Source organism: Anguilla rostrata, chromosome 10, assembly GCF_018555375.3.
Source record: "Anguilla rostrata isolate EN2019 chromosome 10, ASM1855537v3, whole genome shotgun sequence".
In the NCBI taxonomy this organism is placed as follows: domain Eukaryota; kingdom Metazoa; phylum Chordata; class Actinopteri; order Anguilliformes; family Anguillidae; genus Anguilla; species Anguilla rostrata.
The window spans coordinates 43699341-43722951 of record NC_057942.1 but is presented as its reverse complement, the minus strand read 5'-3'; the positions used below and the strand labels follow the sequence as shown (position 1 = coordinate 43722951).

The 23611-nt window shown below is 48.5% G+C and overlaps 2 protein-coding genes across 3 annotated transcripts in view; both read left to right on the top strand.

The window, feature by feature from the left end:
* Nucleotides 1-11032, top strand: part of rictora (RPTOR independent companion of MTOR, complex 2 a) — a 36049-nt gene extending 25017 nt beyond the window's left edge. The window contains exons 27-39 of one of the 2 annotated variants that reach the window (XM_064297348.1): nucleotides 59-146; nucleotides 275-367; nucleotides 603-709; nucleotides 1146-1378; nucleotides 1594-2647; nucleotides 3905-3985; nucleotides 4582-4759; nucleotides 4956-5037; nucleotides 5220-5432; nucleotides 5794-5949; nucleotides 6373-6496; nucleotides 7294-7432; nucleotides 7754-11032. In XM_064297348.1, coding sequence (XP_064153418.1) covers nucleotides 59-146; nucleotides 275-367; nucleotides 603-709; nucleotides 1146-1378; nucleotides 1594-2647; nucleotides 3905-3985; nucleotides 4582-4759; nucleotides 4956-5037; nucleotides 5220-5432; nucleotides 5794-5949; nucleotides 6373-6496; nucleotides 7294-7432; nucleotides 7754-7828 — 2623 coding nt within the window. In that variant the 3' untranslated portion in view covers nucleotides 7829-11032. The remainder of the gene's footprint in view (nucleotides 1-58; nucleotides 147-274; nucleotides 368-602; nucleotides 710-1145; nucleotides 1379-1593; nucleotides 2648-3904; nucleotides 3986-4581; nucleotides 4760-4955; nucleotides 5038-5219; nucleotides 5433-5793; nucleotides 5950-6372; nucleotides 6497-7293; nucleotides 7433-7753) is intronic. The other variant, XM_064297347.1, reaches the window with a different exon arrangement.
* Nucleotides 11033-15954: 4922 nt separating this feature from the next.
* lifra (LIF receptor subunit alpha a) overlaps nucleotides 15955-23611 on the top strand; it is a 28434-nt gene continuing 20777 nt past the window's right edge. The window contains exon 1 of the mRNA XM_064297342.1: nucleotides 15955-16385. The gene's annotated coding sequence lies outside the window, so the exon portion shown is untranslated. The remainder of the gene's footprint in view (nucleotides 16386-23611) is intronic.

Below are 23611 nucleotides of genomic sequence, written 5' to 3'. Positions count from 1 at the left end.
AAAAGAAAGTGTTGATTAAATCTCTGTTGACTGTTTCCCTGACTTGTGTCTGTTACAGGTTACAAAGACCAAATGTTTATCTTCCTGTGCACTTGTATGGCCAGCTGGTTCATGATAAGACAGGCTGCCACCTACTGGAATCTCAGGTAACTGCATGTTTGAACGCCAGCCAGAAATCTCTCCCCTGTGCACAAGGGGCGCTGTTTCTACCAGAAAAATGTGTGCAAATGAAGTAATAACAGGTCTAATGCTGCCCCCCCCCTGCACTCTGCAGAATGTGGTTCCAGACCTCAGCTACACGGTGCGCTCGCCAATGCTCGACAAGTGGGAGGGAATCAAACAGCTGAAGGCCGCACTTTGGGCCCTGGTCAGTACGGTGTGTGTGTGTGGTGTGTATGTGTGTGTGCATGCGTGTATGTGTGTGTGTGTGTGGTGTGTGTGTGTGTGTCTGTACGTTGTGAGTGTATGCTCATGTGGAGCTGTGCTTGTCTCTTAACTCAGGGTGTAATGAGGCACTTTCAGAGCAAGCGCATTGCGCAGAATGTTCGTTTGCACGGGTCTGTGTGTAGCTCTCGATGGCTGAAATCCCTCTTCGTTTCCAGGGTAACATCGGCTCGTCGAATTGGGGTCTGAACCTGCTCCAGGAGGAGAACGTGATCCCAGACATCATGGCGCTGGCCCAACACTGTGAGGTCCTGTCTATTCGAGGGTAAGAGGTGGCCCCAGTCCCAGAACGGCTCACACTTTGACCTGTGTCCCAGCAGGTTCGAGGGGCCCCAAAGTGCACTTCAGTGCCGTGGACGTTTCATAGTTCCTCCGACCTCGATTTCCAAGGGCTGTGCATGGCCAAGGTTCCACTGTAATCCCTTCAAATGAACCAGATTCATTCATATAATATTCTGGTTAGGCCTGATGCTCATTTCATAGAATTTTGACACACATATGTTTTAATTGTGTAGTTTTCTCTCTTTTGGGTTTGATTTAGAAGCTTTTGGGGGGATTGGAGTGTGTGTTTCTGTGGTGTGTGACTGCAGAAGTAGTTGAGTCGTATCCCTGGGTTTTCTAATCACTGGATTTAGATTGTTGTGTACGTTAGCCCAGCGCTGCTCTAACGTTGCTGTAACGTTGCTGTGACGTTCCCGCAGGACGAGCCTGTATGTGCTGGGGCTGATCTCTAAGACCAAGCAGGGCTGCGAGCTGCTGAAGCAGCAGGGCTGGGACGCCGTGCGGCACAGCCGCCGCCAGCTGTGGCCCGTGGTGCCCGACGAGGTGGAGCCGCCGCTGGCCAGCGAGCTGTCGTCCGTCCCGAGCACGCTCAGTCTCAACTCCGAGTCCACCAGCTCGCGCCACAACAGCGAGAGCGAGTCCACGCAGCCCAGTGAGTCACGGCGGTGCGCTGCGTGTGACGCACTGTACATCACGCATAACGTTTATCAGCGTTTGCAGTGCTTAAAGTACTCCGTGTCTTTAGGGTGTTGTATCCGCCATGTACTCGGAGTGTATCGCACGTTTGTTTAGTTTATAATGTGTAAACCGTTTTTGGCTATGTTGTGCGTTTACCTTATTGCCTGCGTTCTCACCGCTCTCCCTCAGCCTTCTACACGCCGGACGATGAGAAGTTCGACGGGTCGGACCTGTCGGAGGACCAGTCGGTCTACCTGCGGTCCAAGCCGCTGAAGGACCGCAGCCCGTTCACGCTCCTGGCCTCCAGCCGCTTCGTGCGAAACCGCTTCCTCAACTCGCTGACCCTCCCCAGCAAGAAGCTGCGCAGCACCAGCGACCCCAAGGCCGGCGGGGGGGGCAAGCTGGCGGGCGAGCCCAAACTGGGGGGGCTGAGGCGCAACCGCACGGTGACCGAGCCCGCGCTGTACCCCCAGGGCTCCGGAGACGTCTTCGCCCCCGTCTTCAACGGCGGCCGCCTGCCCAAGAGCCCGTCCATCTCCCAGGAGACCTCCTTCGTGGGCGGGAAGACGCCGGAGGAGGCCGGGGAGGCGGAGCCGCGGCTGCCCAGGGGCGGGCCGGGGGCGGGGCTGGGGGCGGGGCCCGGGGAGAACCACCGGGAGCAGAGCAGCCGCGAGAGGCTGGCCTGCGACGGCTCCTCCTCCTCGGGGGGCGGAGCCCCGTTCAAGAGCCGCAGCCAGAGCTTCAACACGGACACCACCACCAGCGGGATCAGCTCCATGAGCTCCAGCCCGTCCCGCGAGACGGTGGGGGGGGGCGGGGGGGGCGGCGGCGTGGGCGACTCCCCCGGCGCCGACACCGACTGCGTCAGCCTCAACACGGTGGTGAGCGCCAGGACGGTGAAGACGCTGTACTCCCTCACGCCCCAGTCCAACCACCTGCCCCTGTCCAAGTCCAACTCCGTGTCCCTGGTGCCCCCGGGCTCCTCCCACACGCTGCCCCGCCGCGCCCAATCGCTGAAGAGCCCCTCGGTGGCGACCATTAAGAGCCTGGCGGACTGCAGCTTCATGTACACCAGCCCGCGCGACGCGCTAGGCTACGCCACACTCAAGCGGCTGCAGCAGCAGCGCATCCACCCCTCCCTGTCCCACAGCGAGGCGCTGGCCTCCCCCGCCAAGGACGTGCTCTTCACCGACACCATCACCATGAAGACCGGCAGCCTGGACTCCCGGCTCACCCCCCGCAGGTCAGCTCCCCCCCCCAAACACCACCCCACCCCCACCCCACAGCACTGACGAGTCTTCGCTGAAAGTCGCCTGTTCTCCCACCTGAAAGGCAGATTTTACTGACATTAGTCTCTAACAAATGTCACCTTGTAGGCATTCAGGTTATTGTCTCTTCTTCTGTGGTGAGCTCCTTAGACCCACACTCCTGAAAAGGGCTCTTAGCTTGGCGTTTAGATGGGACTTTCGGGGTGTATATTTTGGTGCTGAAATCACACAGTTGGCAGCACGCTCCAGACCTCCTCCGCCTCGTTCAGGTCCACCTTCATGGCACGTTTCCCATCACTCTCTTCACTTCCTGTCCCCCTTCCCACACTTCACCGCCACTTCCTCTTTCCTCTTTCTGAAGTCCGTGTCACCCTCCCATTTGTGACACTTCTATATTTAGAAAACGTGCTGTGATTCAGCTTTACGAAGAGTGAAAAATAGCTAAGGAAAGTCCACTAAAATACCCGTCTCAGGAGAACAGGAAACAGGAAACATTAATCTCCACGGCTTCGTGAGTCAGTCTCCGGCTGAGTGTCTCGGATGATAATCCGGTATACAGTATCTTTAGTGTCTTGGTGTTGATAAATTATAAGCGTTGATAAACTGGTTCCTGTTCGTGTTTTCCCATGTGTGTATTAGTCTACATGTGTGTGCTTGAAATCTTTCTCTCCAGTAAATTTACAGGTAATGGTGGCACTCTTTTTTTTATTTTCTTCTTGGAAACTCCTCTCCTTCATGTCAGCTCTCACTTGTACATTTCATCCCTGAAAAAACCTCCGTTTGTTACAGATTTTCTTTACTTTACCGTCTGTTTCATACAAACTAAAGGATCGCTGGTTCATGTTTTGGAAGAGCACCCATCTGAGGCGACAGGCTGTATTTTTAATGTTCCGTCCTTTTGGCCCAGAAATGCCCAAAGCCCCCCGTGCCGCCCCCCCTCCCCCCCCAGGAGTAATCGGCGCTGTCTCTGGTGCCCCACCAGGAGTAATTGGCGCTGTTTCTGGTGCCCCCCCCAGGAGTAATCGCGCTGTCTCTGATGCCCCCCCCAGGAGTAATCGGCGCTGTCTCTGGTGCCCCCCTTCCCCCCCAGGAGTAATCGGCGCTGTCTCTGGTGCCCCCCCAGGAGTAATCGCGCTGTTTCTGGTGCCCCCCCAGGAGTAATCCCCCAGAGTACGCCTGTCTCTGGTGCCCCCCCCAGGAGTAATCGCGCTGTTTCTGGTGCTCTCCCCCAGGTGCTCGATACGGCCGATCGGCCACTCGGCCCGCAGCCCGGTCGGGTTCCAGCGCTGTGCTTCCAGAACTCTCTTCCCACGGTGCGTGGACCTGCCCGGGGGGGGGGGGGGGTCGTCCTCTCGCCCGCCTTCGTTTGGACAGCCCTAGTTTCATTAGGAGCACCCCCCCCGCATCCCTGTCATCCTTCCCCTTTGTAAAGGACCCCTGTGCTTCTGAAATTCCCCCCTCCGCTAGCTTCTGTGTAGCCTAGCCTCAACCAAATCAGTTTTATTTTTTTGTGAAATACCAGAGTGACTGTAGGCAGTGTCAGAGGAATGGCCTGCCCTGTCGGGGCTTAGAGGGCAGGTCTGCAGGTCTCTGCGCTGGCTGTGTAGCTGATCGCCCAGCGGCTGCAGCCCATTAGCGTCCCCCTCCGTTAGCATCCCCCTCCGCTAGCGTCTTGGCGGTTAGCTGCGGTGCACGCACAGGAGCCGGCCTTCCATCTCTCTGTGTCCCCCCCCCCCCCCCCCCCCCCCCCCCCTCCCCTCCCCCCCCCGCCCCGACCGCCCTCCTCCTCCCCTCCCTCCCCCCCGCCTCCCCCCCCTCTCTCCCCTCCTCCCCCCCGCCTCTCTCGCCCACCCTCCCCTCCTCCCCCCCACCCCCTCTCTGACCGCTCCCTCTCCTCTGCCCTCCCCAGGTTTCTGAAAGCGCTGAGCTTTGCCTCCCTGGACAAAGAGGACCTCCTCAGCCCCATCAGCCAGACCAGCCTGCAGCGCTCCTCCTCCGTGCGCTCTATGGTCTCCAGCGCCACCTACGGCTGCTCCGACGACTACGTGGGCCTGGCGCTGCCCATGGACATCAACGACATGTTCCAGGTGCGCCGCCACCCCCCCCCCCCCCGCTCGCTGGATAGAGCCCTGCACTCTCCTTTCCGTCTGTGTCCGATTTAAACCTGGAATACCGGGCGTGTCAGCTTCCTGTCCGAACCATGTCCCAGGGTTACTGTCCTGTCCCGGGTCTGACAGGGGGGGTGTCTGGGTTTGACGGGGGCGCTCCTGTGTGTTTCCGCAGATTAAGGAGACGCCCTACTTCCAGCAGAGGACCAGCCCCCCGGCCGAGGAGAAGTGCTGCAAGTTCTTCGTTGAGCTGGACGGTAATACCACCGCCGACCACCAGGGGCTCTGACCTACACAGAGTACATTTACTCACTCTGCTGTGTGTGCATGCGCGTGTGTGTGTGTGTATGCACGTCTGTGCTGAAATGCCCCCCTCCTGTTGGCTGAAATGCGGGGAGCACCGCCTGACCGTGCCCTGTGTGCCCCCCCCCTCCCCCAGGCCCTGGAGACGGCCCCCGCCGCCCCCCCGGCCTGCGGCAGCAGCTGAGCATCACGGAGCTGGTGGCGAACAGCCGGGCGGAGCCGCTGGCCCCGGGGTCCGAGGAGACGGGCCTGCAGGAGCACCGCCTCGACAACTGCCTCTACTGCGTGGGGGTGCAGGTGCTGGGCTGCCTGCCCCACAACCAGGTCACCTCCACACACACCCGCACTGGTACGGCTCCCTCCCAAACCCTAACCCCCTAACCCCAACCCTAACCCCCTAACCCCCTAACCCTAACCCTAACCCTAACCCCACAACCAGGTCACCTCCACACACACCCGCATTGGTTCGGGCGCTCTCCTAAACCCTTAGCCTAAATTGTTTTTATTTGAATGTTTAGGATAAATGATTTAATTTTTTTATTGTTTTGTGCCCAATTCATTTTTAAAAGCCTGTTGAATTTAATAAGCACCCTGATAATGTGGCATACTTGATTTCCCATGTCTCGGTGTCTCCTTTAGCTGCCACTGTTTTTGAGGTCACTCAGTGTCACTTCCTGTTCCCCTGCCCTAAACCCCGCCCCCTCCGGCAGACTTCGGCGACCTCCCGTACTCTGAGTGGTGCGGCCAGCCAATCCACAACCACCTGGAGGTCACGCCCCAGTCCAAGTTCTCTGGGATTTCGGGCTGCAGTGACGCTGTGTCTCAGAGTTCGGCCTGCAGCACCCCCAGCACCGAGCTCGTCCTGGGTGAGCCCCGCCCCGCCCCGCCCAGCCAGTCAGGCCACACCCCGCCCCGCCCCGCCAGTCACACCAAGCCCCGCCCCCGTCAGCCATTGCTGGACCACTAAGGAGATATCCACAGTTCAGCCCTGCTTTGAATTACTGTGATTATCATGCAATTTCACTTTCAGGCTCAGTTTCCTACGGTGACTGAAATGACAGTAATTATGATTCTCTTTGATAAAGTTTCTTTTGTCAGTTATGAGCCATTTAAGCGTGTGACGCACGCAACGGTATTGCAGTACGCCGATTGTTTCTGGGGGCAAGGGCAGTGCCTTTTAATCCAAGGAAACTCAAGTGGGCATAAATGACTGTTAATCCAGGGTTATTTACTGTGAATTTAACCATTTAGTTCTATATTAAAATATGACGTCACTGTGTGTGTCTCAGGGGGGAAGACCATCGCGGAGGACGCCCCCGCCTGCCGGGTCCTCCTGCGGAAGGAGGTGCTGCGCCTGGTGATCAACCTCAGCTCCTCTGTGGGAACCAAGGGTCACGAAACGGGCCTGCTCACGTAAGCGCCGCCGCCGCCGCCGCCGCCGCCGTCCCATCAGCCCCCTCCCAGTGCGACCACCCCCAACTCCACCACCGTCCCATCAGCCCCCTCCCAGTACGACCCCCCCCAACTCCACCACTGTCCCATCAGCCCCCTCCCAGTACGACCCCCCCCAACTCCACCACCGTCCCATCAGCCCCTCCCAGTACGACCACCCCAACTCCACCACCGTCCCATCAGCCCCCTCCCAGTACGACCACCCCCAACTCCACCACCGTCCCATCAGCCCCTCCCAGTACGACCCCCCCAACTCCACCACCGTCCCATCAGCCCCTCCCAGTACGACCCCCCCCAACTCCACCACCGTCCATCAGCCCCCTCCCAGTACGACCACCCCCAACTCCACCACCGTCCCATCAGCCCCTCCCAGTACGACCCCCCCAACTCCACCACCCTCCCATCAGCCCCGCCCAGTACAACCACCCCCAACTCCACCACCGTCCCATCAGCCCCCTCCCAGTACGACCACCCCAACTCCACCACCTTCCCATCAGCCCCCTCCCAGTACGACCACCCCAACTCTACCGCCGTCCCATCAGCCTCCTCCCAGTACGACCACCCCAACTCCACCGCCGTCCCATCAGCCCCCTCCCAGTACGACCCCCCCAACTCCACCACCTTCCCATCAGCCCCCTCCCAGTACGACCACCCCCAACTCCACCGCCACCCTCGTCCCGCCCCCACCACCCCCGTTTAGCAGGACCGCTAACCCGGCACCACCGTCTGTCTGTCTGTCTGTCTGTGTCTGTCTGCAGGATCAAGGAGAAGTTCCCCTACGCGTTCGATGACATATGCCTCTACTCTGAGGTGTCGTACCTGCTGGCCCACTGCATGTTCCGCCTGCCCTCCCGCCGATTCATCCAGGAGCTCTTCCAGGACGTCCAGTTCACCCCGGTAACCCCCCCCCCCCCCCCACACACACACACACCTTTACCTCACAGTGAGGTGGGCCAGAACTGTGCTGAAGTCATCACAATCAAGAAGTTCTTACGCCTCAGCCATTTCCCTTTGTAAGTGGAACAGGCTCTGTGTTGTAGAAACATCTGTTGCAAAGAGACTTCAGAATGCAGGATGGCATAGCCTTAGCATATTGCCAAGAACGTCTATAAATTTGGCAAACGCATCACACTAGACTCTGCTGTATATTTCAGCAAACAGAACTAGGTTGTGCTTCAGGTCCTGCTGCTCTCTGATTGGCTGCTGTCTGTTCTCCAGATGTACGAGGAAGCTGAGGCCATCCTGTCAACGCCGCCAAAGCACGCCCCCGCGGACCCCCCTCCCGAGTCGTGATCGCCCCGCCCCCGTCTCCTCCCCCGCACGTGACCTCCGACCCCTCGCACGCCACGAAGCCCGGAACTCTCCGCCGAGCCCTCCCAGTTCAGTACCAGCCGCGGACGGATGGCGGGAGGGAAGGGGAGGGGTGGACAGAGAGGAGGGGGGGAAGAAGGGAGGAGGCTCCCTCGCGGTGCGGAGGGGGACGGACTGCTGGGGTTTGTTTTCTCCTCGTGAACAAAACATTTCTCTGAACTTGATGCTGTTCCTGCAGATGGCCTACAGGGGGAGCCGTTTCTTTTGTTTCTGATTATTTTTTTTACCAAATGTTTCTTCTGAACGACACGTACGAACTTGAGCGACGAACACAAGAACACCCGACCTGACGACGCGAACTAAAAAAAGACACCCTGAAACAACTAGCACCCGTATTCTGTGGTTACTAGTTGTTCTTTTTTCCTTCCTGAAGAGGAGTGTGTTCTGTTACCAATAAGAAATGACTGAAGCGCACTCTCTTCATCCCCACATTTCCTGGCCTGGTTCGGTCCTGGAGCTGCGTAAACACTACGAGGGGCTCGGCCTCCATTTTGGGAGAAATGGACTTGTTTCGGCTCTTCGGCCCGTCCGACGCATCCAAGCTTCTGATCAAAGAAGGCCGCGGAGCAGCCAGAAGAGCCCTTAGCTGTCCATGTCCGTGTTTTTTTCCGTTTTTTCGTTTGCTGGTTTGTGTCTCGACCTGAATCCCTTTGCTCGTTTCCTTCCTGTGTCCTCCTGGAGCTCAGCGCTTGTGTCCTGGGCTGAGAAAGTTTGTCCATGCCTGAAAAGCGAGGGAAAAAAGGTACCAGATTTGGGAGCCACCGTTGGACTGATCACGTTTATAGCAGTGTACCCACTTTTTAAAACATAGAATGATCTGGACCGCAGGTGTGGGAGAGGTGGTGTTCAGTCACTGAACTAATTTAAAGAAAAATGAAAAAACCAAAAAAAGCATTTCATCCCCTGAGACGTTATCTAAACCACAGGAAGTTCTGGACTGTGAAGTGCCACAGTATGGGACATGCTGATTGGACGGCTTGGATAGAGACAGGATTCTACAGACAAAATAAGCCATACCAAGTGAACTATACTGTTTCTGTAAAATACTTACAGATGAGATTTTCATGTACGTGTGTGCAGATATTGACACATATATTTACGAATACATACGGCACACCAGATTCTGGGAGATTGGAATGGACACCATCTTTAAAACTATGTCCGTGGATTCACACAAACACAGAATGTAGGCCACTCAACATTTCCTCTGGGTATAAATCCTCATAACCTGACTGAACGTGGAGGTTCCGATAAGGGAGAGGCACATACTCATTTTTTATTATTTTTTATTTGCGTGTTTTGTTTTCAGAGGTGAGGGTTTAAACGGAGAACGACCTTGTCCACCGGCGCCGCTTTCCTCGTCTCTGACCAGCCGTCGTTTGGGAGGGACTGTAAGACTCTAGGGGACGCATAGTGTTTATTTTCAATGTCACAAAAAAGCATTTCCTCATAGTTCACAGAACTGCTATGCAACACGCCCCTTGATTGAAACCACAGCGTATTTGTTCCGAAGCGATGGACAGGGTTTAGCTTTTTTTAAAAGGAGTTTCTTGGCTGGACCATCATGCTTTTTTTTTTTTTTAAGGCAGCTTTCAGTTTTGTTTTGTTTTTTTTTCTAGGTTAATTCCAATGAAAGAGTATGCTTTAGAATGGTTTTTTAATTTATTTTAGTAACTAATGAATTTAAGTCACTGGTACTTCCTTGATGAGCTTTCGGCCTTTTTAAACCGCCGCATGTTTGCTTCCTGGAACCTCGCGGAACGCCTCCCTTCGCCGGACTGTGGTTCCGGTCTTTTACGGAAGTGCTCTGAAAGTAGTTCTTTTTCAGAAAACGGTAAAATACTTTTTTCCTCTTTTGTGTGCAGCATTAACGTTGCAGTTCGCCTCTATGAAGACCCAAATGGCCGCATAGGGCTAGTCTGAGTTAAGCTGGATACTGCCGGATCTGCTGGCTCGTAACGTGCAGCGGGTCTGGCAGCTCCAACGCTCCCCGGTCCAAAAGAAAAGTTGAACAATTTACACTTTTTGAACACCGTCATCAGTAGTGTATGAAATGGAGATTTTGGTGCTAGTTGAAACCACTGGGTTGTAGGATCACGCTCCTGAAATAGCTCTGCTGTACTGTTCGGTTTTCAGCGCGGCTCTGGTTCACTGTGGTGAAAACCCGGCTGTGCGATTCGGCTCGATGATCCGCAAACGGCTTCACCGCAGAGCTTCGGTGGTCTGCGAGGTTCGGGGTTTGGAGACGTACTGTAATTACGCGATACAGTCGCTCAGTGTCGTCTAAACTAGCTAGCCGGAGTCAGCGTTTGCTTCTGGCTCTGTGGCGGCAGTACTGGGCTTCACCGTCCCTCGACCGCGAACGCAAAACCGCGCTTCGTTCGACCGCATTCTCTCCACTCCTCGTCATTAAGCTCTAAAAAACCGCATGCGCTGATTGCATGACCCGTCTGAGTGACATCTTTCTTACACTTTTGTATTCGTTTTACTCACGTCTTTTCCCATGACCGTAGCAACGACTAATTTATTTCTGCAAATTATTCCTGTAATTATTTGACGCCACGTCTAAAAAGCGAGAACAAAACTAAACAAACAAACAAACAAAAAAAGTCTGGATTTTCGTGAAAAATGGCAGCCTCAGAATTGGCAGAAGAAACACGATGGAAGATAATATATTGAGGCCAAGATATCTCTCCATTGCTGGCTGAGACCAGAGAGCGTAGGAATAGTTATTTAAGTATTGATTTCCACGGAAAAATTGGAGAAGATTCACCTGTTTCTTTCCTTTTTATTTTTTGTTAATATGCTGCTACACATGTGGACTTATAGTGAGTATTTGTAGATCACTGAAGGGACGTCAGACCTGATCTATATTATATATCTGTACCATAGCCGAGCGAGAGAGATTGAGAGAGAGAAGATATGAGAAAAGAATTATTTATATTTTTTCCTTACGAAAAATATTTCATGAAGCTGTGTATAATTTAAAAGGAGGTTTTTTTTGCCCAGTTTGTGGTTTCCCTTGTATAACGTGTACAGTACTTTTTTGGGCATTATGGACCTTGAGAACCATACAATCTTATCAAAGGGATACATTGGTAATAAAATATACAACAACTACCCAGACTCATTGAAGCCTGTGTGTGTTTGCATCCATTGGAGTGCTTTGGTACACAGTCTATGACTATAACCTACAAATGCTAATATGTTAGCATATCCTTTCGGTCAAACTGCAAGCAAGTATCAGTAGACACTCAATGTCGTTTCACACTGAATCAAAGGTGTTTGTGTGAATGGCCTTGTTCCCAGGAAACTGCTAAATCCGAGGTTTGTTTCTACTGTTAATGTTCTGTGTTGGCAGGGTTTCTGTTCTGGGACACTGCTTCCGCTGATACTCGAAATGTTGTCCTCCCAAACCAGCGATGGCTGGCACAGACACACACAGAGAGACATCATGTGTGGCTTAACAGGCAGGCTTGCAGGCAGTCAACTGACCAGCAGAGGTCGCCAGTGAGCCTTGCCCTGCCGGACTGCCAGCAGCACTGGCAGAGGCCAGATTCGATACCGCACACCCATCCACAGGGAGACCCAACAGCCCCTCTTCTTACTACTGTTGATGAGAAGTCTTATTAAACTACTAGTCCCTCAGTATTATTTTTTGAAATTGCAATACTGAAGCTTTCAGCACAAGAGTTTAGTAGTTTACTGATAATTTCAGCAAAATTGCAGGTTTGTGAAAACACAATGTTGTTTTAAAAAGTGAATTGCATTGCTGTAACAATTTGGTCATTAAAAGAGTAAACTGGAGAGTTAACTAAGTAAGTAAATAAACATCTCCTGGGTCTGTGGCTGTGGTGCCATGGTGACACACCCCGTGTTGCCGGCTGCCATGGTGACGCACCCCGTGGTTTCGGCTGCCAGGGTGACGCACCCCGTGGTGTCAGTTGCTGTGGCAACGCTCCCATGGGTGGCAACACAGGCACCTCAGCTGCGTATTGTTTGAGCGATCAGCATAACCACAACAATAATACTAAACTTTACTTACTGCGGGCTCCATAATGCTTGGGAAAAATGCCGTCACAGGTGTTTCTGATTAGTCAGGTGTGTTCAAATGGTTCTTTATTGCAAGTATAAGAGCTTTCAGTTTTTAATCTTTTCAGTTTGCTTTTAAAAGTAAAACATTTTTCAGTTTGCTTTTACCACCGTGTGTACAGTAAAATGCTGACAGCCATGACTCACTGGGTTTTAATGTGGCTTTGGGTGATACAGCACTGTGCAGGGTAAGGACCGTGTGAGCAAACAGCCCCTTTACTGACTGCTAAACGGAAAGAGCGAAACCTGGAGCTCACGCTGACACCCTGTATTTTACACAAGCAATATCGCCGTCGTATCGTTTTATGAGTGCACACACTCCCCAATTTAACCAAAACACAAGCTGAAGCCATAAACGTCTTGCGAAACAGTTGGTGGGAGAGATTTATCTCCTCTGTCTGCTACTGTAGATTTTTTATTAAATGTGTACATCTTTTCTATTTCTGTTATGTGGTGTGGATTGGACTGGCAGCGGAGTTGTAGATGAGCTTGTGCTGGGGCCACAGCACGGAGTCGGGTTCTGGGATAAACACACTATGCTTCATTTAGGGCCACACCCATCCCTGGGCCACACAACTCATGTGTGTGTTCCTCTGCTACGGAACCGGCACCAGCCCAGTCCGTGATCAGCTTCCACAGCTTTTGGAGGAGGAATCCTGGCCCAAGGAAGAATGGGGCTCAGGGCCTTCTCCACGATAGGACTGGCCTATAAGCCACATTACATTAGCAGTTTCACCAAGCATCCATTTTCTGCTCGTCTCAGCATGAGACCAGCTATTGTTTTCATTTTGTTGCTGTATTGCAGTATTTCCCATACACAAAAGGGGTTAAGCTAAGAACGAACAGATGTTACTATTTTACATTTGTATATTAGAGGCTGAATTAAAGCATTCCTCATACTCCGAAGGGGTAGCTAAGAGAAAGCTCTCCACTGTTTCAATATTTCAGTATTCGGTGGGAGGTCTTCGTTGAAGAAAGTTGAATTAAACTTCTACACGCAGATTACGAGATGCCAAAATGCGAGCCTTAAATATCAGACCAAGCAGAATCCTTACAGAGGGAGGTTGCTGGCAGCTGTAACTCATCTTCCTGTATGTGGGCCAGCAAACTGTATTTTACATTACAGGCCTCAGATTTACAAGCCTTTACTTCATCTGCCGTGCCCCCACAACAAAGGTGTACTTCCTGTGAATGTACATGTGGGAAGATGAAGGAAGTAATGGGTACATCAAACTAACGTGCTTTTACCTGTCCGGCCTTTAGGGGGCGCTGTCTCCAAAAAGAAACATTCAGAGCTGCAGTCTGGTAAGTGATGTTTACAATGTGGGCAGTTATTTGCCTCCCCAGCCACATATTTGCCTACACAGCCTCCCTTAATTTCCGCCTATTGATAACATGTAAAAATATGTCTGTCAGTTGTCCCAAATTTAGAGTGTTTATTCATCCTGTTGAGGAAATGAACGCTGGAACGTTTCCAGGAAATAATCCTCAAAATTCCACAGGAAAGACCTTTTGATATTTGTGTCAGTTTCTTCTGTTTCCTCTGCTTCCTGCTGGGGGGTTAAGGGGGTGGGGGTGGGGTTTGGGGGGTGGGGGGGAGCTGCATTGATGGATAGCTCTTAGAGATAGATTGGATGCCTCGAGACCAGTGGAGAGCTCTTTTTGAATCTAAAAAGCGCCACTGGCCAGCACTGCTCCCAGCAGATCCAGCTGGGGGGTGAGTAGGAAATATACCTTTAAAGCATCTAAAGATTTCCCCCCGTTCTCTCTCTGTCACCCACGGCCAGTCAATACAGGACAGATTAAAAATTGAAAAGGTGTGCTTGAGGCAAGGTCCTAACATCCTCCACACCATGGCAACGGTGCAGCCTTGAGTGTGTTGTTTGACCTGCCCCCACACGGGAAGAAAGGAAACTGAATAGAATTCAATGGAAATCCATTGAATTCTAATGCCTTAACTTATTTCATTTTTCCTTTTGCTTTCAAATGTCTGCTTCAATATAAAATATGCAGTACTACTGTCTAAAATATAACATTATTTCGAAAACGTTAAAATTTGATTCATATTTTATTTAAGACACACTATAGTTGTTTTTTGAGACTTAAAGATGCTGTTTGGTAGTCCATGGTCATTCATTTCAATTTTGTAGAAATATATTTCTGAAAAAGATTTCCTTCAAGCCCAAAATCTAAAAAAAAGCATTCCTTAGAAGATTAATGAAGAAAAACAACTGATAATGGATTATACTCACAGCACCATTTCACCTCTTACATCCTAAGGTCGTATCTTAAATGGCATTTTCATTGTTCGTGATAAGTGACCACAATTTATGCCACTAGTGTCAGATGTTTTTGAAATCAGCTGCTTAAAAGAAGACATGTTGCCAAAAGAAAATGAAGAACAGGGCAGCTGAGGTCTCCTTGGCTCTAATAACACCCATGACATCCTGTATGAAGCCTGAAGAAATCAAGCTGGATTGCAGCTGCGAGGAGCGCTCGTCTGTGACTCAGCTGCTGGGACGGGCCGGGACTGCACTGAGACCCCACAGTGTGATGTCATGGAAACAGCCCACCTGGGTATTGAAGGTGACCTTGGCTTCTGGCTTTGGTGCAGCCCTGACATTTCCACACTGTTGATTGGCCGATGAGGACAGCGCTGGCCCCTCAGCGGTGATGTCAGCAAAGCCGTGAAAATCGACAAACCTGGTCACTGAATGCGAATGCTGACTTCTTTTGGCCATACTGCTTAAGTTAAGTCACCATATTGATGTGAGTAATTAAGCACAAAAGTGTCTTTTGTCAGAACTTAAGGTGAAGCTAAGGATAAAAATAGACACGTTTCAGCCTTGAAAGGGGCGGAATATAAGGAGCCAACAGATATGTTTTCGTATTAAGACTCTGCAACTTAAAACCCTAGATTAGGCACAGCTGTGTGTGTGTGCGTGTGTGTTAGGCGGGGGGGGTCTACAGTTGTGTGGACAAATGTTTTGCTAAAACTCAATATATACAATTATTTACATATTGTTCTGACATGGAGCATATAATATTATTTTGTTGAATGCAAGCTATCCCCTCCAAAAGTCATGGCTTTGAATTGGTGAACGTCAGATTAAAATAGTTATCATTTATAAAATACCCCAAGCCTCCCTTTGCTGAACTTATATCGCCATCACATAACTGACGCCACAATTTCTTTCAAGCCAATTTAATAATGGTGTTCTCAGTTGCTGATTTCCTCCAGTAATCAAACCAATAGACATATCTCCCCATTACCCAAAAAGCTTTATTCTGTCTCACAATTGCTCTAGCGCACTGATTAGCCTCCCACGGGAGTCCGTGTCCGAGCCTCTCCTCTCCTCTCCTCTCCTCTCAGAGAGCAGTCTGCAGCGCTGGACAGCGCGTGCAGTAATTACAGCATTCAGCCACCTCAACAAGGCTGCAATCACTACCATTCACAATAAAATACATACATACATACATACATACATAAATAAATAAACACCTTTTCAAGGAAACCCTGGCATAGGCCAACCATGTATGAAAAATGTTTGTCAATACTACTGCTGCTACTACTACTACTACTACTAAATAATAATAATAATAACAATAATAATAATAATAATAATAATAATCATTTTGTATTAGGGTGTGGAGCTATTCCACTCTGAAATTACTTCTGATTGCTAAAAACTAGAAACCAGTTTTGCACATCTGAGCAAATCGTATCTTAAATCAGACCCCTAATACTCCCATGTTTAATCTAAGAATAAACATTTAGAATTGATAGGCTTACGGAATGCAATTCAAACGGTGCATTCCGTGGCGAAAGACAGAGGAACGTAGTCACCTAACGCCGCGTAGTCTTATTTATATCTCAGTGTAGGCGGATTAAACTTCAGTAATCCTCAAGTGCGTGACAGTTGTACAAATGATAATTCTGGGTGGGCGACTCCCTTTATCAATTCGTATTTTTATTTATTTAGCAGATAGCAGATAGGTAGGTGGTCTATGGTTTTGACAAGAGTACACTCAAAATCAGTAGAGGGATATTTAATTTATAGTGAGCCATTTGCGGCGAATTCTCATCTCAGAACTATTCCCGACTCGCCGCCTTTTCCCGATTTGGGAAAATAGGACGTTGCTTCCGGTGACGAGGGGCTGCTGATCCTCCCATGCAGTTTTCACAACTGTTTTGCCAGAGAGCGAATGTCGATGTCTTGCCAGGATTTCTAATAAACGCTGGGCTTCTTCTGGTGTGAATTGCCTGTGATAGCGAATTCTCGATATTCGAAACATTATTTTCGTTTTTTTTGTGATCAGGACGACCTACTATCTGTATAAATCATCGAGGAATCAGAGGATATAATCAAGATCAAGTAAATTCCAGGTATGTGGACAGAATGATATATTGTTGCCTAATGACGTAGCCAGGGTAGCTAGCTTGCTAGCTAGCCATCTACTGTGATCCACAATGTGGGAACGGCTCGTGTTACTAAACATGAGCATGGAGTTGGGTAGCTAACTATGTTAGCCAAGTGAATATGTGACCCAATTAATATGCTTCGTTCAACCAATTGTTTCAACTTGTTTATCGACATTAGCTTGCAAATTGTTGTTTTGTACATTACTGGAGAATTAGAAGACTACTTGCTAACCAGCTGAAATATGTGACGAATAATGGTACAATGGACGAGTGTTTTTGCTAACTGACCACGACTGTCGAATAAGTGGACCGTACGACGATATCAAGTCAGCATCGGATAAAACGAGACCAAAACGGCTAAAACACACCCCTTCGCTGTAAAGCTGCGCTCTCACGGACATTAGCGAAAAACACGGGCTTAACCCGCAGTTGCTAACGGGACGCGTAACTCGCGCTTGACTGAGCAAGAAGGTTGATGTAAAGGGTTGTTTAAAGTAGTTTCAGGTAGCCTATATTACTAGGTGAGGACTTTTGATGTATTGGTATTTCGAATGAATCCATTTATACACCCGATTTTTTAACTGTTTATGTTATCTCTTACATACGACCTAATTCCTCTATAGGCGATTATACGAGCGCACGTTTGCCGTTTCACGTTGCGGTCTAAATAACCAGAAAGCCTGTCCCTAACTTATATTTTATTCATAGGTGCATTGTGTGCCTTTTTTGTGCGCACTATAGCACGCTATTATTATTCTCTCTTGAACATGGTTAGGTGGTGCACGGTCGCCAATAGCAGGTGGCTGAAACTGAAGAACTGTTCTGCACAATGAACTGGTGTATGTTATACAAAACATGCATTGTTATGTTCATTCAAGCAGCCTCAGGATCCAGAATATTCTATTGAAAGGTGCAGGTCGAAATTACCATATTTTAAAAGTATTTATGCAGGCTTACAGCTCTTAGGAAAGTATTTATTTATTTTTTTAGAACAATGTTTGGTTATTTTGCTCTTGACCCCCAGTAACAGAAGAAACAAATGATTTGTCTCTTTTTATGCCCCTTCAAGAACTGTTAGATTTTTTTTGTTTTACAGAACTTACAGAGACTTCCGTTAACAGGCAGTAAACATAGCCAAGACAAAGATTTTTGATTTGTAGAACTGCATATTGAACTTCCATCGTGAATTATGCTTTAAGTTATAGTTAAGATAAGAAACAGCCTTTATTAAGAACCAAACATTCAGACGAGCTTAACATTGAAGTTGTTCTAGTAAAAATAAAAATAAAAAAAACTTGAATTTCAGTTGAAAATTTGCCATTTAGTTATTGCAGTTTCATGCATCATAAGTTAATGCAAAAAAAAAAAAAACATGTATGTATGGTGTTCATTGTAGGATTTGCAATATATAATGTAATTAAACACATGAATATGAGTAGTTCTTTGATTTTTTAAATTCAAATTGAAGAAAAGTCAGCAATGAATATGGCAAATTGATCAAAGATGAAAAAAGAACCACCAAATAAGAACCACCAAATATTTTTTGACAAGAGAGTAGAATTGAAACGCTGTGTAAATATCAGGTTTCAGATGGCTGTAGTCCATATCACCTTGCTTGGAGAATGCGCTGTGTGGCTTTTCCTATCGACTGTGGTGACTTGCAGAGATGCGATCAGCTAGAAGTGAGTGTCTCATGTTAGAACATTAATGGTAAAGTAATGTTTCCCGTAAAGATCACAGCAGGTGAATCGATATGGCCCATCTCCTCTTCTACCTGCTAAATTGGTCTTTTGCACCCAGGTCTAAATGTGGTTCTTCTTCATTTTTAATTGCAGGGTCTAAGAAAATAAGAACCTCTGTTTTAGAAGTTAGATATGCTCAGGCCCGAAGGTGCCGGTCGTTTTGTGACGGTGTTTTGTAGCGGATATCGTGTCCCAGATTGCGCTGTCTCTGGTGTGACATTCATCTGCCTTGTCTGTACTTCTGGTGCCTTGTTTCTCCACTCGGACTTTGGCTGTCAAGCAAGATTTCCTGGAAATTTGCCCGACCCTCATTGATTTTCTGTCACAGTTTACAATAAGCATCAAAGCCTGGGGGAAAAAAATTAATCCAACAAGCGTATGAAAACATTTTTTTGTGTGATGTTGTGGATAGTTTTAGGGTAGCTGAGAGGGTGCATAGCTACATGCTGTGTCTTGCAAGGCTGTCTTTCTTACTTTCTGCTTGTAAGTGCATCATGGTGGGGAGGATCCAGTTGTACTGAGAATCGGTCTTCTACTGTGTAGATGTAGACTGATAATATGTAGCAACTTGTATAGTATGCACAGAAACACATGGAAGACATATTTTCACATTTTGGCTGTTGTCATGATTATTGGGTCTAGTGTTGGGTTGTGGTGTACATTGAACTGTCTCACATGCCAACAGTAGATGTATCCTACCAGAATATTTGTTTGCTTATGTATGTAACCCTTACTTCAGTGCTAAATCTCAGTTCGGGAGTTTTTGTCATTATTAAACTGTAGACATTTGCTAGTGTGCAAATCTTTGAATGAGGCTTTTCCTTTTGGCCAGTGGGCAAGTAATGAAAGTGTGTTATTGTTCAGGAGACCTATTCTACTGTTCTCTATCCATTCATGGGGGAAAAAAGCAGAAATCATAATGTCCAAATTGTTGAAAGTGTAAAAAAAAAAAAACCACGCACACAGGTTCATTGTCTTGAAAACTGTATATTGGTAGGTTTGGGCAAATGTCAACGGACTGTCAAAGTTGCTATTCTTCGGTGTTGTTGAGTTTGAATTCCTTGAGGGGATTCAGTTCAGTGCTATAAGTAAGGCTGAGGATGCTGCACTGTGCTTGCGTGCTGAAATGAGGTCCGGCCTCTTGGCTGCCTGCTGTAAAAGTGAAAGCTGGTATGCAGATCCTCGCTGCCCCAGGGAACCCTGGGAAGGTTTTCCCCTTTTCCCTCTGTGCTGTGGGATGGAGTCTCCGCTGCTCCTGGCCTCGGTCCCTCAATGACTCCTTGTTCTCGTTGCCTGCGATGAAGACGCCCCCGCCAGCTTTCGCTGAATAATGAGGAATTTGTGGCGGAAGTGGAGGAGCGAGCGCTCGCTCCTTAAAGAGATCGGACACTCGTCCGCTGGACTCTGTCCGTCCGTTAAAAGCCCCTGTCCGTCCCGTCGTGGCCCGCCTGAAGGGGCTCGTCACAAACGCTCGCTCCTCCGGCTCGTGCATCACCTGGAGGCCTCTTCGAATATCTCGCGTTTTATTACCTCTGGAACAGCGGGTCAGCATCATCTCTTTAGAAAAGAAAAAGGAGGTGTGGCTTGGTGTGTGGCAGCACTGTCCTTTAAGAACAACAGTAACTGTGAATGTGAATGTGAATAATTGACTGGTGTTTTGAAGTGGTGTGGTCCTTTTATTTTGTGCCACATGGCTCTATTTTGCCAGTTTTTGGACTGATCACAGACGAGTGCGTGTTGTGTGTAGAGAGAGAGAGAGGGGGAGGGGGGGAGACAGAGAGGGAGGGAGAGAGATTGTTATATCATACTGATAAACAATTTATGACTCAACTAGCTGTTATTTCTTTCATGCTGATGTCTCAAGTAATTTGTGTTGCTGAATGAGTTTGATATTCATGCATACAGTTTCAAACATGCAGGAGTCCTAGTAGTAATTTTCTTCACTGGAAATGGAAGACATTCAATTTCTTTTATCTGAAATGGCCTGACACTGAGGTTCAGGTATCTTAAACCTGATCTAGACAGCAAATTTAAGTTCTACTTTTAATGGAAAGACTGCCAACCATCGTGTATTTCGATTCTGTGGTTTATGGTCTGTGATAAATTGGCACGTTTTAGATATCCGGCATTGTTTCACATTTTAAACTGCTCTGTCCATTTTAGAATAATTATTAACACACTTAATTGCAAATAGGCCTACACATAAACCTTTTTTATTTCCAGTGTATAGCAGAGAACAGACTGTTGAGCTGAATAAACCACTTTGGTTAATTGTTTATAAGACCGTAGTTGGAAATGTAACACGCTTCTTATCACAGTTTACACTCTCGTATAAAATCGTGTCCTGTTTTTCTGTCCCTTTTTTGTGGGGAATATGGTTCGAGAAAATGGGGAGAAATGATTTGTTCCTGCTTTTCCCGCAGTGCTGGTTTGAGCAGCAGCTTGTTGTTGCAGTATTTCTGTGGAGTTTTACTGCCTGCTAATTTAGGTTTATTCATCCACTTAGCATCCACAGTGTAGCCCGCACCGCCAAGACACCGGGAGCGCAAAGCCGCTTGAAAAGGCAGTGGAGTTTGGGTCTGTGCCGAGGCTCTCGGTGAATGCAACCAAGTGGGCCGGAAATAACAGGCTGCGAAGCTGACTCATGACACTGGACTCACACACTTCCTGCGGGACAGTGGAGTGCCAGCAAAAGGCCAGAACACAGGCTGTGGGGCAGCGCAGAGAGGACTTTTCCCTGCGTCCGGGCCAGCGCAGGGAGGACCTTCTCACTGCGTACAGAACATTGTGATCCTGCGCGGACTGTGCTGACTCGGTGCGCGGTCAGTGATATTGATTTAGTGATTTAGGCCGCGCGCTCGCGTATGTGTGATTACTGACCCCAGTAAACGGCCTTCCAGTGTTTGTGTTTCTCCACAAACTTTGTGGAGCTCGTCAGAGTTTAATGTGAAACACTGACAGTAAACACCTCTGTTTTCATGTGAAAATCTTTTTTTTTTTCTTTTTTTTTGTTAGGATTTTTGTGCTTAGCAAAGCGTAATTTAAAACTTTAAAACGTGTATCACTTGAATACAAAATGTAGCCTACTTGCACTCAAAATGGGTCACAGATGGGTGTCACAAGGCCCCCATGAAAAAATGATCTTACTGTGTATAATACATTTATAATAAGCTATGTCTGGAAAACATCAAAGACGTGGGTTATCCTACTATTTATCGTACTGTTTTATAAGAAGACTCCTCTCTCTCGACCACCGGTGAGAACGTATCTGTAGGCCGCTGTTGATGACGTCCCTCAGCCATGGTTGGATGTCTGATTGTGCACTAGAAAGGCTCTTTTTACCAAGGGCTCCTGGATGTGAGCTCCTCAGCTAACTTCCGCTGGATGCATTCCGCTGTTTTTTTAATGCCGTTTCCTGGGGTCAGTGAAACCTTCTCTAGTTTCACTCTGACTGACTTCGGGTTTTCTGGCTTGCTGACTCCTGGGACTGTGTCCAGTGGTTTATGACAGTGCGAGTGCACAGGTGCATTATAACAAATAGCCTAAATATTAACTAGACGCTAGACTTGAGTGCCATAACCCTTGTTTATGACTCTTGCTATAATTAGCATGTTTACAGAAGATTATGTGCACTTCATGGCCTTGTCTGTGGAGTCTTGAATGTTGGTGAACTGGTCTTATTTGCTCTTTTCATTGTATTGTCCACAAAGCGGTTTATAATGAGTCAGAGCTGCAGGAAGACTCCGTAATGTCATATGATTCTCGAAAATAACTAGATAGACAGAAATTTCAATGTCAAGAATTCAGGGTTTATCTCATTGAAGCCAAAACATTCCAGGACAGTTCATGCTGTACGTTTTTGTGCCCAAAAAACAGCGCTAGTGGCAGAGGGTGTCTTTGAGCACATCCTGTAATAAATATTAATGAGCTACAAAATGGCACCAGTAACGTATTTTACCAGCTGACACCTGTTAGGTTCGGCTGTCAGTCAGCTTCGTATAGTACAGTCTGTGCCGCTGTGTGGTGAGGTACAGGAGGGTCTGATGGGAAGATGGGGATAAGGGGCGTGGCTTCTCCCACTGAAGGGTCACTGGTCTCTATAGCAACAGTGGACAGGAGCACAGTTGGAGTCTTTGTCCAGCACTACATTTAGGCAGCTTTGAACTGTGAGTTTGACGCTTATTTCCTTCCTTGTATATTTTCCTGCTGTTTCTGATGGTATTCATAGAGCTCATTGTTTGGTTTCTCAGTGCTGTTCTCGTTAGCCTTGGCCTTCTGACCATCTGGGGCTCTCCTGTTGGAACGTGTGTCAGCCACAGAGTCCACAGATTTTAAGCAGAAAAATTATCCTTTTCAAATATTTATTTATTGAGATTATGATTTCTGTGAAATGCGGGCTGAACCGGAAGCGAAGCAGACCTTTCAGGAAGCACTTTGGCTCTGTAGTACGCAGGAGGAATAGTCTCCGAGCTTTAGCTGGTGCTCAGTACAGTGTTAGCTATGTTCACTGCCTGACTGCCAGCCTGCACAAACCAAATACACAGTGGTGCTGTTTAATGGGTTATTTGCTTCTAAACAAACCAAAACCTTCTGGAAATGTTTTTCTTTCTTTTTTTTTTAAAGCAGAAACCACTAATTTGGCTCTCCATATACCAGGGTCATTGAGGCCTGGGCAGATTTTCTTTTCTTGGACCTGCCATCACTCTGTAATTTGAGGACTGAGATGCATCTGGCTTGTCATTATCACCACAGAGTTATGATGTGTTCCAGAGTTCCAGCGAAAGAAACAATAGAAAATTGAACGTTACCGTGTCAGTACGTCTGTACAGGAGACAGCCTTAAAATGTGGATATTACTTTTTAGCATGCAAATGACTGCAGAGGCAATGGGAGGAATGTGTGTTTCCCTGTGCGGTGGTGCGGGCACGTTGTACAGATATCGCCTTGCAGGTCACAGGTTAATGAGATTGCAGCCTCTTATCTGCGCATAAATAAACAAATGCTCCTGGCCCTCTCCCAAACACCGCGAACCGACAGGTCCTGAACTTTAAGCTCTATAACACTGTGCCTGCATTCAATCAGCGTTTGTCCTTCACTTGCAACTTCAGCTGCAGGTATTTTGATTGAATTCCAGCCGGCCTTAAATGATGCAGTGTTGGGGGAGCAGGTTCTGAAGACCGTGGAGAATCGCTTGTGTTTCAGTTTTCGGTGGGTTCCTTGTGCCAGTTTTCATTTAAACCCTAATTTGGCACACGTGACTCTGACTCTGTTGAGTGAGGAGTGCTTTGTTAGGGTTGGAGTGAAAACCTACAGGAGGGTTGATCTCCAGGAGCAGGGTTGGGCAGCCCTGCTCTAGCTGTTGAATGAGGTGTGCTTTGTTAGAGTCTAACATGCCAGCAGTTATGTTTGCTGGGGATTTATTGTAATGTCTAATGAAAGGCACAAATTA